The 12,579-nt window shown below is 42.3% G+C and overlaps 1 protein-coding gene across 1 annotated transcript in view; it reads left to right on the top strand.

The window, feature by feature from the left end:
• Window positions 1–9,761, top strand: part of SHROOM4 (shroom family member 4) — a 268,987-nt gene extending 259,226 nt beyond the window's left edge. Inside the window, 3 exon segments of the mRNA XM_086388761.1 lie at window positions 477–657; window positions 4,516–4,785; window positions 5,672–9,761. Of these exon segments, the coding sequence (XP_086244887.1) occupies window positions 477–657; window positions 4,516–4,785; window positions 5,672–5,941 (721 nt within the window). The 3' untranslated portion in view covers window positions 5,942–9,761.
• The last annotated feature ends 2,818 nt before the right edge of the window (window positions 9,762–12,579 follow it).

A 12,579-nucleotide genomic window follows, 5' to 3' on the forward strand; every position in this document is an offset into this window, starting at 1 on the left:
GCTGGCATCCAGGATGGGTAGGAGGGAGGCCAACAGTCTTAAAGGATGAATAGCTAAGGTCTCAGACATGTTCTTACCATGTAGCCCCTTCCTAGGGACCCATATATTGAGACCATGAACCAAGGAGAATCATTGATGATCAGAAACCCAGAACTTCAGGAGACTATTTTTTTCTGGATTTTAGTAGAGTATTAATGATGAAACCCATTGATCGCTAAAGAAGTCTCACTAGCTGTGGAAGTCAGGGATGTAGAAATAGCCCTCTCATTTCTTCAAGTTGGCCTTAACTTGGCTTCTGGAAAAAGCCTTCATATGGCCTGTTTATGTTTGAACAGGCCCTCCTAGTCCATTATTTCCTTATTTTACAACTCTTTGGTGAACCTGGGTCCCATTTTACAAATGGAGAAATAAAGAAGCAGAAAGGTTAGCAGATTCTCAACAGAGGTACTCAAATGTTCATTTTTTTGTTTCCACAGACAAGATTTTCAGCACTTCTCACCTCCTCAGGGGGCCCCAGGGATCCCTACCTCTTATTCAGCTTATTACAATATTTCTGTGGCCAAAGCAGAGCTGTTGAACAAGTTGAAAGACCAACCTGAGATGTTAGAGATTGGCCTAGGAGAGGAGGAAATTGACCACGAACTGGCTCAAAAAAAGGTGATGTTTTTGGCATGCCTTAGAGGTTTTCACCATTTGCTTGAGTGTGGCTAGAGGTTGACCTGCCTTCTACCTTCTCCAGAATATCTTGGTGCATTCCTATATCTTCAGTATAGAAATCAAATAGCCTCTCTGGGTTTCTCACAAATGCAGCTCCAGTCTCTTTTTGATCTAGGCAATAGCAATAATAATAATACAGTAACCATCATCATCATCATCACCACAGTGTTGCTCAAATCCTAAAAACAACTCTACAAGGTAGGCATTACTGTGTTCTTTTTACCAGTTGAGAGGACCAGGCTACCCAGAGTTACAGACTAAGGGTAAATCCAGGACTCGGAGTCAGTGCTCTCTGACTTTCTACTCTGAAATAAGCAAGCCTTGTTAAATAACTTGTTATCCAAGGCACATCTGAAGTTTTGCTAGTGAGCTCTAACCAGTGGCAGCAATTGATTGTATTCTCTATAACTTTCTGGAGGAGAGAACAGACTGACCAAGAAAGAAAAGAAAAAAAAAATTATAGGCCAGTCAACTTTAATATTTATTTGCAAGTATAATCAATTATCTCTTAAAAATACTAGAATAGATAAATGGAGATGATGTTGTTGTTCTGAAGCCTCCCCTTTCTTCCTCTAAGTACCCCTAGCGTGGGTTTCTAATCAAATTCCTGGAATCACTTTGCCCTCCCTGCACTTACCCCTTTTATTTCATAAGCAAATAGGGTTTCCATGGCAACCTCAAAGGCCCAATTTACTACTTGGTAGACATCTGAGCTCAATGTAAATTGCTCTTCTGCCCATATTTATTATGAAGGACACAACCTGTACAAAAGCTCAAGGCCATTTGCAAGAGACCCCCACCACTTTCCAATCTGAAGCAAAGGGTCAGGGAAAGAATAGGAGACATGGTGGAATCAAAGTTTTATTGATTCAGATGCCTGCTTCCTTGGATTCCATGTTTCCTGAGCATGACAAGGCTCCTCCTGGCTTAGCCAGGACCTTTTTATTAGGAGCAAGCCTAATAAATGTCTGACGAGGAGAAGCAAGAAATGATCAGAAATGGCAAAGCACAGAACAGCAGATAGTGAATTGAAGTGATTGTGGGTGGACTAGGACAGTTTTTGTCTCTGAAGAAAATAGGTGAGGAAGGTCACCAATCTGCAATATCCCAGAACAGTCACTCAGCTCTAGCTGGTCTGTGATGACTCCACAGCTCTATCCACTACACTTTCCCTAGAGTTGAAGTTCAGGTTGCAAAGCCAAGTGCTGAGAAACAAAGGGCTGTGTCCACTTTCATCACTCAGGTCTATGGAACCAAAGAGCTGGGGTTGGGTAGGTGATTTTCCAAGTTGATCATTTGGCCCCCAGCCTTCCCTTGTCCTTGGCATTGAGTTTTGTTTGGGAAATTAGAGGGTGTGGATATAACAGAGCCTCTTGGCATCTAATTGTGTTGCCTGATTCATATCATTGATCCTTAATTCCCAGTGGGTTTTGAAATTTTCCCTAAATGTCTACCTGTTACATTTTACACTAAGATAATGGTGATCTCCTGACTTTTGACCGCTTCTGAAATATGACAACTGGCCCAGACCCAGAGCAGGCTCTCTTGTCCTTTGTCACCTTGGACATCTCTAAATAAATGACTAGAAAGGAATATGCTCTAGATAACTACAGGCCTATGGTCTGAGAGTTCCTGGCCAGGAAGAGTACACTGAAGCATATTTCCTATATACAAGACAATATTCTAAGCATGTAGCATGTATTAATTATGTTATGTATTTCATTCACATAACAACACTATGAGTTAGTAATACTGTTACTCCATCTTTTAGATGGTAAAATTGAGGCACATAGAAGTTGAGTAATTTGCTCAAGTTCACAGCACTATTTTGTGTCAGAGCTGGAGTTCAAACCCATGTAGTCTGGCATCAGAGTCCTTGCCCTTAACTATAATGTGATACTGACTGCAAAGGCTGGGGGCAACCTGGGACAGGTCTATTCTTGTAAGGACCTTGCAGCTAGACAGGTTGCATTAGCTCAGAGTGCCTGGTGATTGTGGTGGCAGTTGCAGTAGGAGTAGCAGTAACAGCATCAATAAATATGTATCGAGCACTTAATGTACCAGGCACTATACTAAGTATTTTACTTCTATGATCTCATCTAACACTTACAACAATGGAGGGTTGGGGGCAGGAGACATACTTCTCCAATTTATAGATGAGAAAACAGAAGTCGTAGTAGGATTGGGTATCTTGTCCAAGGTTACACAGTTTGGAGGAGGTGGAATTGAAAACCAGATGTCTATAACTCCAAAACACCAGTCTACCACACTACCTTCCCATAAGTGCAGTTCCACAACTGGTTACACCTATAGGGAGACAAATCAGAAGACACATATAGTGCTTCCCTTGAGAAACTTAGCCAGTAGTAGGAGAGGGATCAGATGCACACACAGAAAACAAAAAGTGAACAACTTCAAATTACACTCTCAAGGGTTCTCATTTCAAAAGACTGAAGAGTGTAGAAAAGAAAAAGATAATTGAGACAGGAGTTATGGGGACAGGAGCTTCCAGTAGGGAGAGTGGGTCAGAGCTGGGCTCTAAAGAAAGAATGGGAATAGCCAAAGTAAAGGAAGAGATAAAGAGCTGGCAGAACTTCATAAGCAAATCAGGAACATAAGAGTGATTGTTGTGAACACGTGAGGAGCTAATCCTCAGAGGTTCTGAGGAGTGAGATAATAATAGATATAATAATAGCTGAATAATAATAGCAGCTGCTTTTATTGAGTACTCAGTCTGTGCTAAACCTTTGGCATGCATTATGTCACTGAACCCTTATTACAATTCAGTGAAATAGGTACTACAGTTACCCCCATACTACAGATGAAATAAAACTCCATAAAGAAATTCACCTAAGGACTTCCCTGGCACCCCAGTGGTTAGGACTCCATGCTTCTATTTCAGGGGGCACAAGTTTGATTCTTGGTCAAGGAACTAAGATCCTGCATGCTGTGTGGTATAGCCAAAAGAGAGAGAGAGAGAGAGAGAAAGGAAGGATGGGAAGATTTGGGAGAGTGACATTGAAACATGTAGAATATCATGTAAGAAACGAGTTGCCAATCCAGGTTCGATGCGCGATACTGGATGCTTGGGGCTGGTGCACTGGGACGACCCAGAGGGATGGTGTGGGGAGGGAGGAGGGAGGAGGGTTCAGGATGGGGAACACATGTATGCCTGTGGCGGATTCATTTGATATTTGGCAAAACTAATACAATTATGTAAAGTTTAAAAATAAAATAAAATTAAAAAAAAAAAAAGAAATGCACCTAAGGTCACATAGCTAGGAAGTGGCAGAGCTAGCAGTCAAACTTAGTCATTGTGACTCCAGAACTCCAGTCTTAACCAAAAAGCCTCAGAAGTCAAGCTGAGTGGGGGAAGATCTAGTGCAGTGCCATCAACATCAGAGGTACTAAAATGGAGTCAAGGAGAATTAAGGAAGCACAGGGAAATACTTGATGGCAGTGCTTTTCCAACCTATGCTCTCACAGACATTCCTTTTTATATTTAACAAACAGCAAGTATTTAGTGAATTACATTTGGCAAATGAGAATTAGCCGGTGGGTACCACTCATCTAACACCAAGAAGTTTGGTGGTGACAGAGATTCCTGGCAGACCTGAAGGGATGGGGGAAAAGGCACCCGTCCAGAAAACTGAAATTGCTCATGACTCTCAGGTTTCCTTTGTTTCCAATGACGAGGGTAGAGCCCACCATCTGTGACTTGAATCTCAAAACAGATGTTCCAGGCACAGATCTGTTTCTGTCAGTCCCCATTCTCATCCTTTGCTTTATTTCTCCTAGGTACAGCTTATTGAAAGCATTGGCAGAAAACTCTCTGTCCTGCGGGAGGCCCAGCGAGGACTGCTGGAAGACATCACTGCCAATTCTGCCCTTGGGGAGGAGGTGGAGGCCAACCTAAAAGCCCTCTGCAAATCCAATGAGTTTGAAAAATACCGTTTATTTATCGGGGACCTGGACAAAGTAGTCAACCTGTTGCTGTCACTCTCTGGTCGGCTGGCACGGGTGGAGAATGCTCTCAACAGCATCGATTCAGACGCCAACCAGGAGAAGGTAGGGTTGAGGTCTCCAGGGTATGGATGAAAGGAAGTGCCATATGCTTCTTCCCAGGACTTCTCCTTTCAGGTTTGGCTAGTCTGGGAGGCAGTAGATCGTAGTGTGAAGAATATAGGCACTGGCTTTTAAGTGGAAATTCTGGCTTTAGCACTAATTAACTGTGTGATTGTGGGCAAAGTCACCTAACCTCATCCTGTCTCCATCTCTTCAAAAGTGGGATGACCCTACTACCTATCTCATGAGGTTGTGTGACTTGAATTAGGTAATCTATGTTAATAATTTAAAACAGAACCTAGAACAAGGTAATACTGAATCAGTGCTAGCTGCCAGTGATAGTAATAATAGTATCAAGTAGTTGAGATTAGGAGGCTGTCTGTTTCATAGGTTGGAGCATTCTATGTACATTCTTAAACCCAAACTGCATTACCTCTTCCTGTCCAAGTGGATTTTAGATACAAATTTGAATCCACAGTAAAAGGCACATATGCTTTTGCATACACACATGGATACATCCTCTCACACTCACAAACTATTTTGAAAACCATCATCACAGTGATGGTTTTTTACCAGATGGAACATGTGCCAGCTGGCTTTGTCAGAGCCTTCCTCCACCCCAACCCCAGTGGTGGTCCACAGAGTAAAAACAGTTTAGGGATGGAAAACAGTGGTCACACATCCCCCTGTCCAGAATTGCTGTTGTGTTTATCCTCCCCTTGCTACAGAAAGGAAAGTCTTTTGCATGAAGGTGGCCTTCAGGGCAGGAAATCTAGACCTGGTGACTGAGCAGAGGGGCTAGTGGGTTTGTGGGAGCATCCTTCGTAGAGTACTGCATTGATGAGATAACTGGATTGGGATGGCCCTTATTGGTCTTCTGCTTCCCCAGTTGGTGCTGATAGAGAAGAAGCAGCAGCTGACAGGGCAGTTGGCAGATGCCAAGGAGCTGAAGGAGCATGTGGACCGTCGGGAGAAGTTGGTGTTTGGCATGGTCTCCCGTTACCTGCCTCAGGACCAGCTCCAAGATTACCAGCACTTTGTGAAGATGAAATCTGCTCTCATCATTGAACAGCGAGAGCTGGAAGAGAAGATCAAGCTCGGGGAAGAACAGCTCAAATGTCTCAGGGAGAGCCTGCTCCTGGGGCCCAGTAATTTCTAATTTCTACCAGCAGACTGCCTATACCATCCCTGCCCCACCACAGTGGGAAGTGCTTTCAGTCCTTGTTAGCAGTTTATTAGCAAATTAGATAGCAGTTAGTTAGCAGTTTGTTCCATATTCTCTCACTGCCCCTTAACCTAGTGGTATTCCCAACCAGCTAAGAAGTCCTGGGGAGGCCCCAAGCTTCTACCTGAGAGAGAGCAGAAGCAAGAAGTAGGAGCTGAAGCAAAGTGTGATCATACAACCACACTCGCCTTCTCAGGTTGTATGGCCAAGTACTCACCCCACAACAGAACCAACAAAGTGCCTTCCTTCTTCTTTGTACTAGGATACCAGGAGCATCCTGCACTCACCACCCACCCAGACTTTGAAGTCTCAGAGAGCAGTTGCCCGTGCAGCTCCACTCTGTCCCAAGGCTTGTGGCCCAGACATTTCCCAGGGAGATCTGACTGTCTTGAGGACTTTACCTACCACCAGCTTTAGGGTCTCACTGCAGCTTTGCAGCAGGAAGCACAGACAGATAGATGACCTTTAACAGAACGTGAGCAAAAGTTGAGAATCCCCAGGTACCCTGCTAGAAGGAGCTATGCTTAAACAAGCTGGCTCTACTCCCACCTTCCACAGCATCTAACTGAGGGGTAGGAGGCCTATTGTTAGCCCTGGCTAGTGTGGCCCTCCCCTTGTACTAAGGCTTTGACTTACCACTTGAGGTTTCATCTTGCCTTTACATTACTGGGGGTTCCAAGTGCCTATCCTAAAGGCATCACACTATGGGGAATAGCTCTACTAAAGCTGACTTCTCGATACATGTTTTATTATTGGGGGAGAGGGGATTGTTATATTTTAAATTGCCTTTGGATTTTATTTATTTTTATGTCTTTATTATTTTTTTCTTTTTTAAACTAATAAGGTAAGAGGGGAGTTGGAGAGGGGGAAGTTAGCTGAGAAAGAAAGTATTTTCCGCAGATCAGCCTTAATCCACCATCGCTAGGTAAGTGGGCACCAAGGCCTTGAATTCTTCCCACCATAGCGGACAAGAGTCTGAGGGAGGAGTTCTCACTTCCAACTCAGAGCTATGGCCTGGCCCTATATTTCCCTTGAAGTCTGGATGACCATGAGCTTAGAGTTCCCCAATAGGCTTCAATTTTTTCTTGCTTACTTTTTCTTGAAACCAAAGAAAGGGACAAAGGTTCACTCATTTCTCTGCCATTTCCAAGCTGAGGAAGGCGTAGAGGTGAGCTCAGGAAGAGCTCCTCTATCTGTTGTTTTCTTAGCCTGTGGCCTGGCTCAAGGAAGCGAAATTCATTGATAGCTGGAAGCTCCAGCCAGGGCCAGCCCCTCAGAACAAGTTATAATCCAGGATCTTAGGCACACAAATAATGAATGCTGCTCCTATGGTGAAGGTCCTATCACCAGTAGCCAGTTTCTATCCTGGAAAAGCCCCCAGGTGAGTGATGGCAGGAAAGGAAATGTGGCCAAACTCTGCCCTGTTATCCAGCTCAGTTACCTGTTCTTTGTTAACTGGGGCCCATGCTTGATATTGTACAATGCTGCTCAGACAGCCCAGGCGTCACTTCTAGTCACTGCTGAGTTCCTCCGGGTCCTTGGAGGTTAACTGTAGCAGCAGAGGTGCCTCGTTCAACCAAAGAATTTGCCAAGGAACTCTGCTGCTGCTACAAATACTGGTTGCTAGCTTCTGTTTCCTCTTCATTGTATTTGGAAACAATGGAAGAATCCTTGCCAGCAGGGTGTCCTGGGGGAGGGGGGACCTGAAGTACACTGTTGCTGTCAGAACCACTGTTAAAATATCAACCTGCCATTCTCCCATCAAGTGGAGGATTATACTTTATTCAGGATGGCTGATGGCTTATGAAAAGGCTAGGTTTATCTAAGCCAAGGTTGAGGAATATGGAGGAGTACTTCGAGTAGAAGCTGTGATTGCCATCTTTTTTCTTTTTAACAGGCTCTTAGACAAAGAGTGAGCAGGCTGAGACGTCCTGCTACTGGGGCAATGAGGCCATTGTATCCCATCTTTCTAAGATTTTTTTTTTTAGCCAGAACAACTTTTTGGGAATAGAGCCCAGGGAAAAGAGTGGCCACTTACATGGACACCATGACATGGTCTGGGCTTTTGTAGTCAGCATTAGAGTGCTGTGTGCTGTGCCTAGTTGTGTCTGACTCCTTGTGACCCCATGGACTGTAGCCCACCAGGCTCCTCTGTCCCTGGGATTTCCCAGGCAAGAACACTGGAGTAGGTTGCCATTTCCTTCTCCACAGCATTAGAATGATTGTACCTTAAATGTACCTTAAGTATATCAGACTAAAGTGGAGTTGGAGAAGACTCTTGAGAGTCCCTTGGACTTCAAGGAGATCCAACCAGTCCATCCTAAAGGAAATCAGCCCCGAATATTCATTGGAAGGGCTGATGCTGAAGCTGAAACTCCAACACTCTGGCCACCTGATGCGAAGAACTAACTCATTGGAAAAGACCCTGATGCTGGGAAAGATTGAAGGCGGGAGGAGAAGGGGACGACAGAGGATGAGATGGTTGGATGGCATCACTGACTCAATGGACATGAGTTTGAGTAAACTCTGGGAGTTGGTGATAGACAGGGAGGCCTGGCGTGCTGCAGTCCATGGGTTGCAGAGTCGGACACAACTGAGCGACTGAACTGAACTGAAAAAATACCATTGACTCTGGTTGTTTGTGTCCCTTATCCCACCTCCAGTTATTCTAAAATTGGAATCAGAGCACAAGAATGCTTTCTTCACACAGAGAGTCAATTTCCAAAGCACTTAATAAAAGAATCCCCAAACTGTATTGAGCAGTGAAGCTTGGCAGACAAAGGTGAACTACCAGACAGGCACAGATGCCCCACACTGCTGATGTGGCAGGCTCATTGTGGTGATAGCACTACAAAGTTGCCAGTATTTCTTGAGATGCAGTGTCTCTTGCCTATTCTCATTTCTTGGGCTCAGGCCTCCACCTGCCAGGAAGTAGCAGTTTGGAAGGCAGGCTGAGGAACTTCTCTAAAGACAGAGTTATTGGTCTTGACTTCTGCCTTCTCCTTTCAAATACCCATAGAGGCCACAGTGGATAATGGGTAAGTACAGTGGTTGAAATACAGAGAGAAATCAGTGTAAGGGGCTCTGGGTAATTGAGTCTCCTTGAGTCCTACCAGCTGCAAACTCAGCCAGGGAAGAGCAGTAAATACTCAAGGGGAACCCAAGAGAAAGGACAGAGACACTGAAAATAAAGCCCCAGAAAGGGAGAGAAAGAGACTGGAAGCCAAGGAACAGAGAGAGTGAAAAGATGAAAAGCCACTTTCAAGGGCCAGATTCAGGTTCTGTTCTCCATTTCACCTGATGTGCCCCAAAGCTGCCAAGGGGCACCAGAGCCTCAGCCTTAACTTCAGTCTCCCTAAAGGTGCTCTTCTGCCAGTAGCAGGCCCCAAATGGAGGAAGCTAGGCGCATTTTTAGACTACTTCCTCCTGTCTGGGGTTTGGTGTCTCCCACCGTTTTTGCCAAAGGAGTTGTCTATGCCGGTAATATTTCTGTAACAGCATATTATATTCTTTGCAAATTAGTAGGTCTTTAGAGGGGGGTGGGGCAGGGGCAATTTCTGTAGAAAAAGAACAAGTGTTTGTTGTACAACTGTTGGGGGGGGCATCTATCCCATGTGAAGCTATTATTTTTCTGAATCTTATTGTTTCTGCATTTGTGTCCTCCACCAATCCCTTCTTGGCTGACATTGATAATGCCTGCCAGATTGTCATCAAGGGTCATGCTTCAATAAAAGGTGCTAAGGACACAAAAAAATAATTCTCATGTGTTTTGACTAAGGTGATGGAAATTCCCTAGCATTCTGCTGAAAAGTGTTGGAAAGGAATTTGGTCACCTATCCATAGTCCTTCATAGATAACCATATGATCAGAGCCTTACCCACAGTCCTAAACCCTTACCCTGGCCCCTCAGGGATAGCACTGATACTTCACCATCTGTTATCCCCAGTACAATAATTGAAAATTCATGAAGAGTCAACAATAGGCATGATCTCAAGTGTAGACTGCAGCAGTATACAGAGTCCAGTTCTGGAGTCAATCCTGATCAGAGGTGAACCAATTTGTAAACCTCCTCCAATCCTGAATTCTGTCTACTAGTATCATCTGACTTCTACCTGATAATTTGGTCTCATACCTTTACTCTTAGTTGCTGATCAGTTCTCCAAGATAACCTCAAAATTCAGACCCAAATGCACTCCAGGCAGGTCCTGTGATACTGAAAAGCTTACTTGCACCTCCTCCCATCTGTATATTATTCATATCCCAACTGATCTCGGCAGTGGAGTGGAAAGAGCCCAGTTTGGGCATTAGAATGAACTGTGTTCTAATCCTGATTTTGCCACTTCTATGAATCTGGCTTATTTGCTCAGCTTCTGAGTTCATTTTCTTATCTATAAAATGGAAACTGTAATATGTATCTTACAGGACTGCTGTGGCTTAAAAATAAGAAATGATAGCCACCAGCTATGGAGAGATTGTTAGAAAGGCAGGATCCCAGTTTGCATTCAAAACCCACTGACAATAGTCTACATTTTAACTAGACTCCCAGGAGATTCATGTGCATATTAAAAGATGAGAAGCACTGACTTATCACAAACAGGCTCAGTAAATAGTAACTATCATTCTAGTCATTATTTATTCAACTCATTATTTTCTAATCCAGACATATCCTTGCTTTTCTCATACTTCTCACAACTGCCTGCCTATATGAATTTAGCAAGGTTGCAGCATACAAGATTGATATATAAAATCACTTCTGTTTCTGTACACTAGCAATGAACAATCTGAAAACAATTCCATTAATAGTTGCATCAAAAAGAATAAAATATTTAATACATTTAACAAAAGTATAAGAATTTTATACTAAAAGCTAAGAACATTGTTGACAGACATTTTAAAAATCTAAATAAATATAAATATATAAACCCTATGTTTATGGATTGGAAGACAATATTATATCACAGTACCACTCATATTGACCTACAGATTCAGTGCAAGCATTGTATTGAATGCTTTTGAGAATTCTTTTGAGAATCCTAGCTGGCTTCTTTGCATAAATGGAAAAGTCAAACCTAAAATTCATTCGGAATTGCAAGGGACCCAGAATAGTCAAGACAGTCTTTAAAAATAACAAAGCTGGAGGACTCACACTTCTCAATTTCAAAATCAAATCTCACCACAGAGCTACAGTAATCAAGATAGTATGATATATGCACAAAGATAGACATATAAAGAAATAGAATAATATTGAGAGTATAGAAATAAATCCTCATATTGATGATCAGTTAATTTTCAATAGTGGTGCCGAGACAATAGAATTCTTGGAGAAAGAATAGTCAACAGATGATGCAGGGACAACTAGATATCCACATGGACAAGAATGAAGTTGAATCTCTTCCTTACACCATACAGCAAAATTAACTTGAAATGGATTATAAAACTCAATGTAAGTATTAAAACTATAAAATCCTTAGAAGAAAACATAGAAATAAATCTTTCTGGCTTTGGGTTAGGCAATGATTACTTAGGTAAAACCCCAAAAGCACAAGTGACAAAAATATCAATAAGTTGGAGTATATAAAAATTTAAAACATTTTTGCTGCAAACAATACCATCAAGAAAGTGCAAAGACAGTCCACATAACTGGAAAATTATATAATATTGGGCTTTTATTCAGAACATGTAAAGAACTCTTATGACTCAAAAATAACCAATTAAAAATGGGCAGACTTGTTTTTTTATCAAAATAGACATTCCTCCGAAGAATATATGTAAATGATCAGTAAGCACATAGGAAAATTCTCAAAGCTAAGGAACCATAAATCAAAACCACAATGATATACCAATTCATACCTAGTATGATGACTATAATAAAGTCTAACAAGTGTTGGTGAGGATATGAAGAAATTGAAACCCATACATTGCTTCTGGGTAAAATGTAAAGTGATGTGGCCATGCTGGAAAGTAATTTGCCAGTTTCTTTTAATGTTAAACATAGAGTTTCCATATGACATAGCAATACCACTCTTCGGCATACACCCAAGAGAATTGAAAACAGGCATTCAAACAAAAATATGTACACAGATCTTCAAAGCAGCATTATTCATAACAGCCAAAATGTAGAAACAACCTAAATGTCTATCAACTGACAAAGGGGTAAACATTGGTGGGTTATTATTCAGCCATAAAAAGGAATGAGGTACTGACATCTGCCACAACATGGATGAACTTTGAAAATGTTATGCTAAGTGAAGGAAGCCAGTCACAAAAGGTCACATATTATGTGATTCCATTTATATGAAATGTCTAGAATAAGCAAATCTACAGAGGCAGAAAACAGATTAGTGGTGACCAAGGGCTGGTGGGATGGGAGAAATGAGTGCATGGAGTTTCTTTTGAGGGTGATAAAACTATCCTAAAATTGGATTGCCATCAAGGTTACCCAACTCTGTGAATATGCCATAAACCATTTAATTGTACACTTTAAAGGAGTGAACTGTATGGTATATGAATTATTTCTCAAAAGTGTTCTTTTTTTAATTTTTGACTGTTTCTATCAGTCTCATTCCTATTGA

This window comes from Bos grunniens, chromosome X, assembly GCF_055505025.1.
Source record: "Bos grunniens cultivar Pamir isolate PY7600 chromosome X, Bosgru_T2T1.0, whole genome shotgun sequence".
NCBI lineage: Eukaryota > Metazoa > Chordata > Mammalia > Artiodactyla > Bovidae > Bos > Bos grunniens.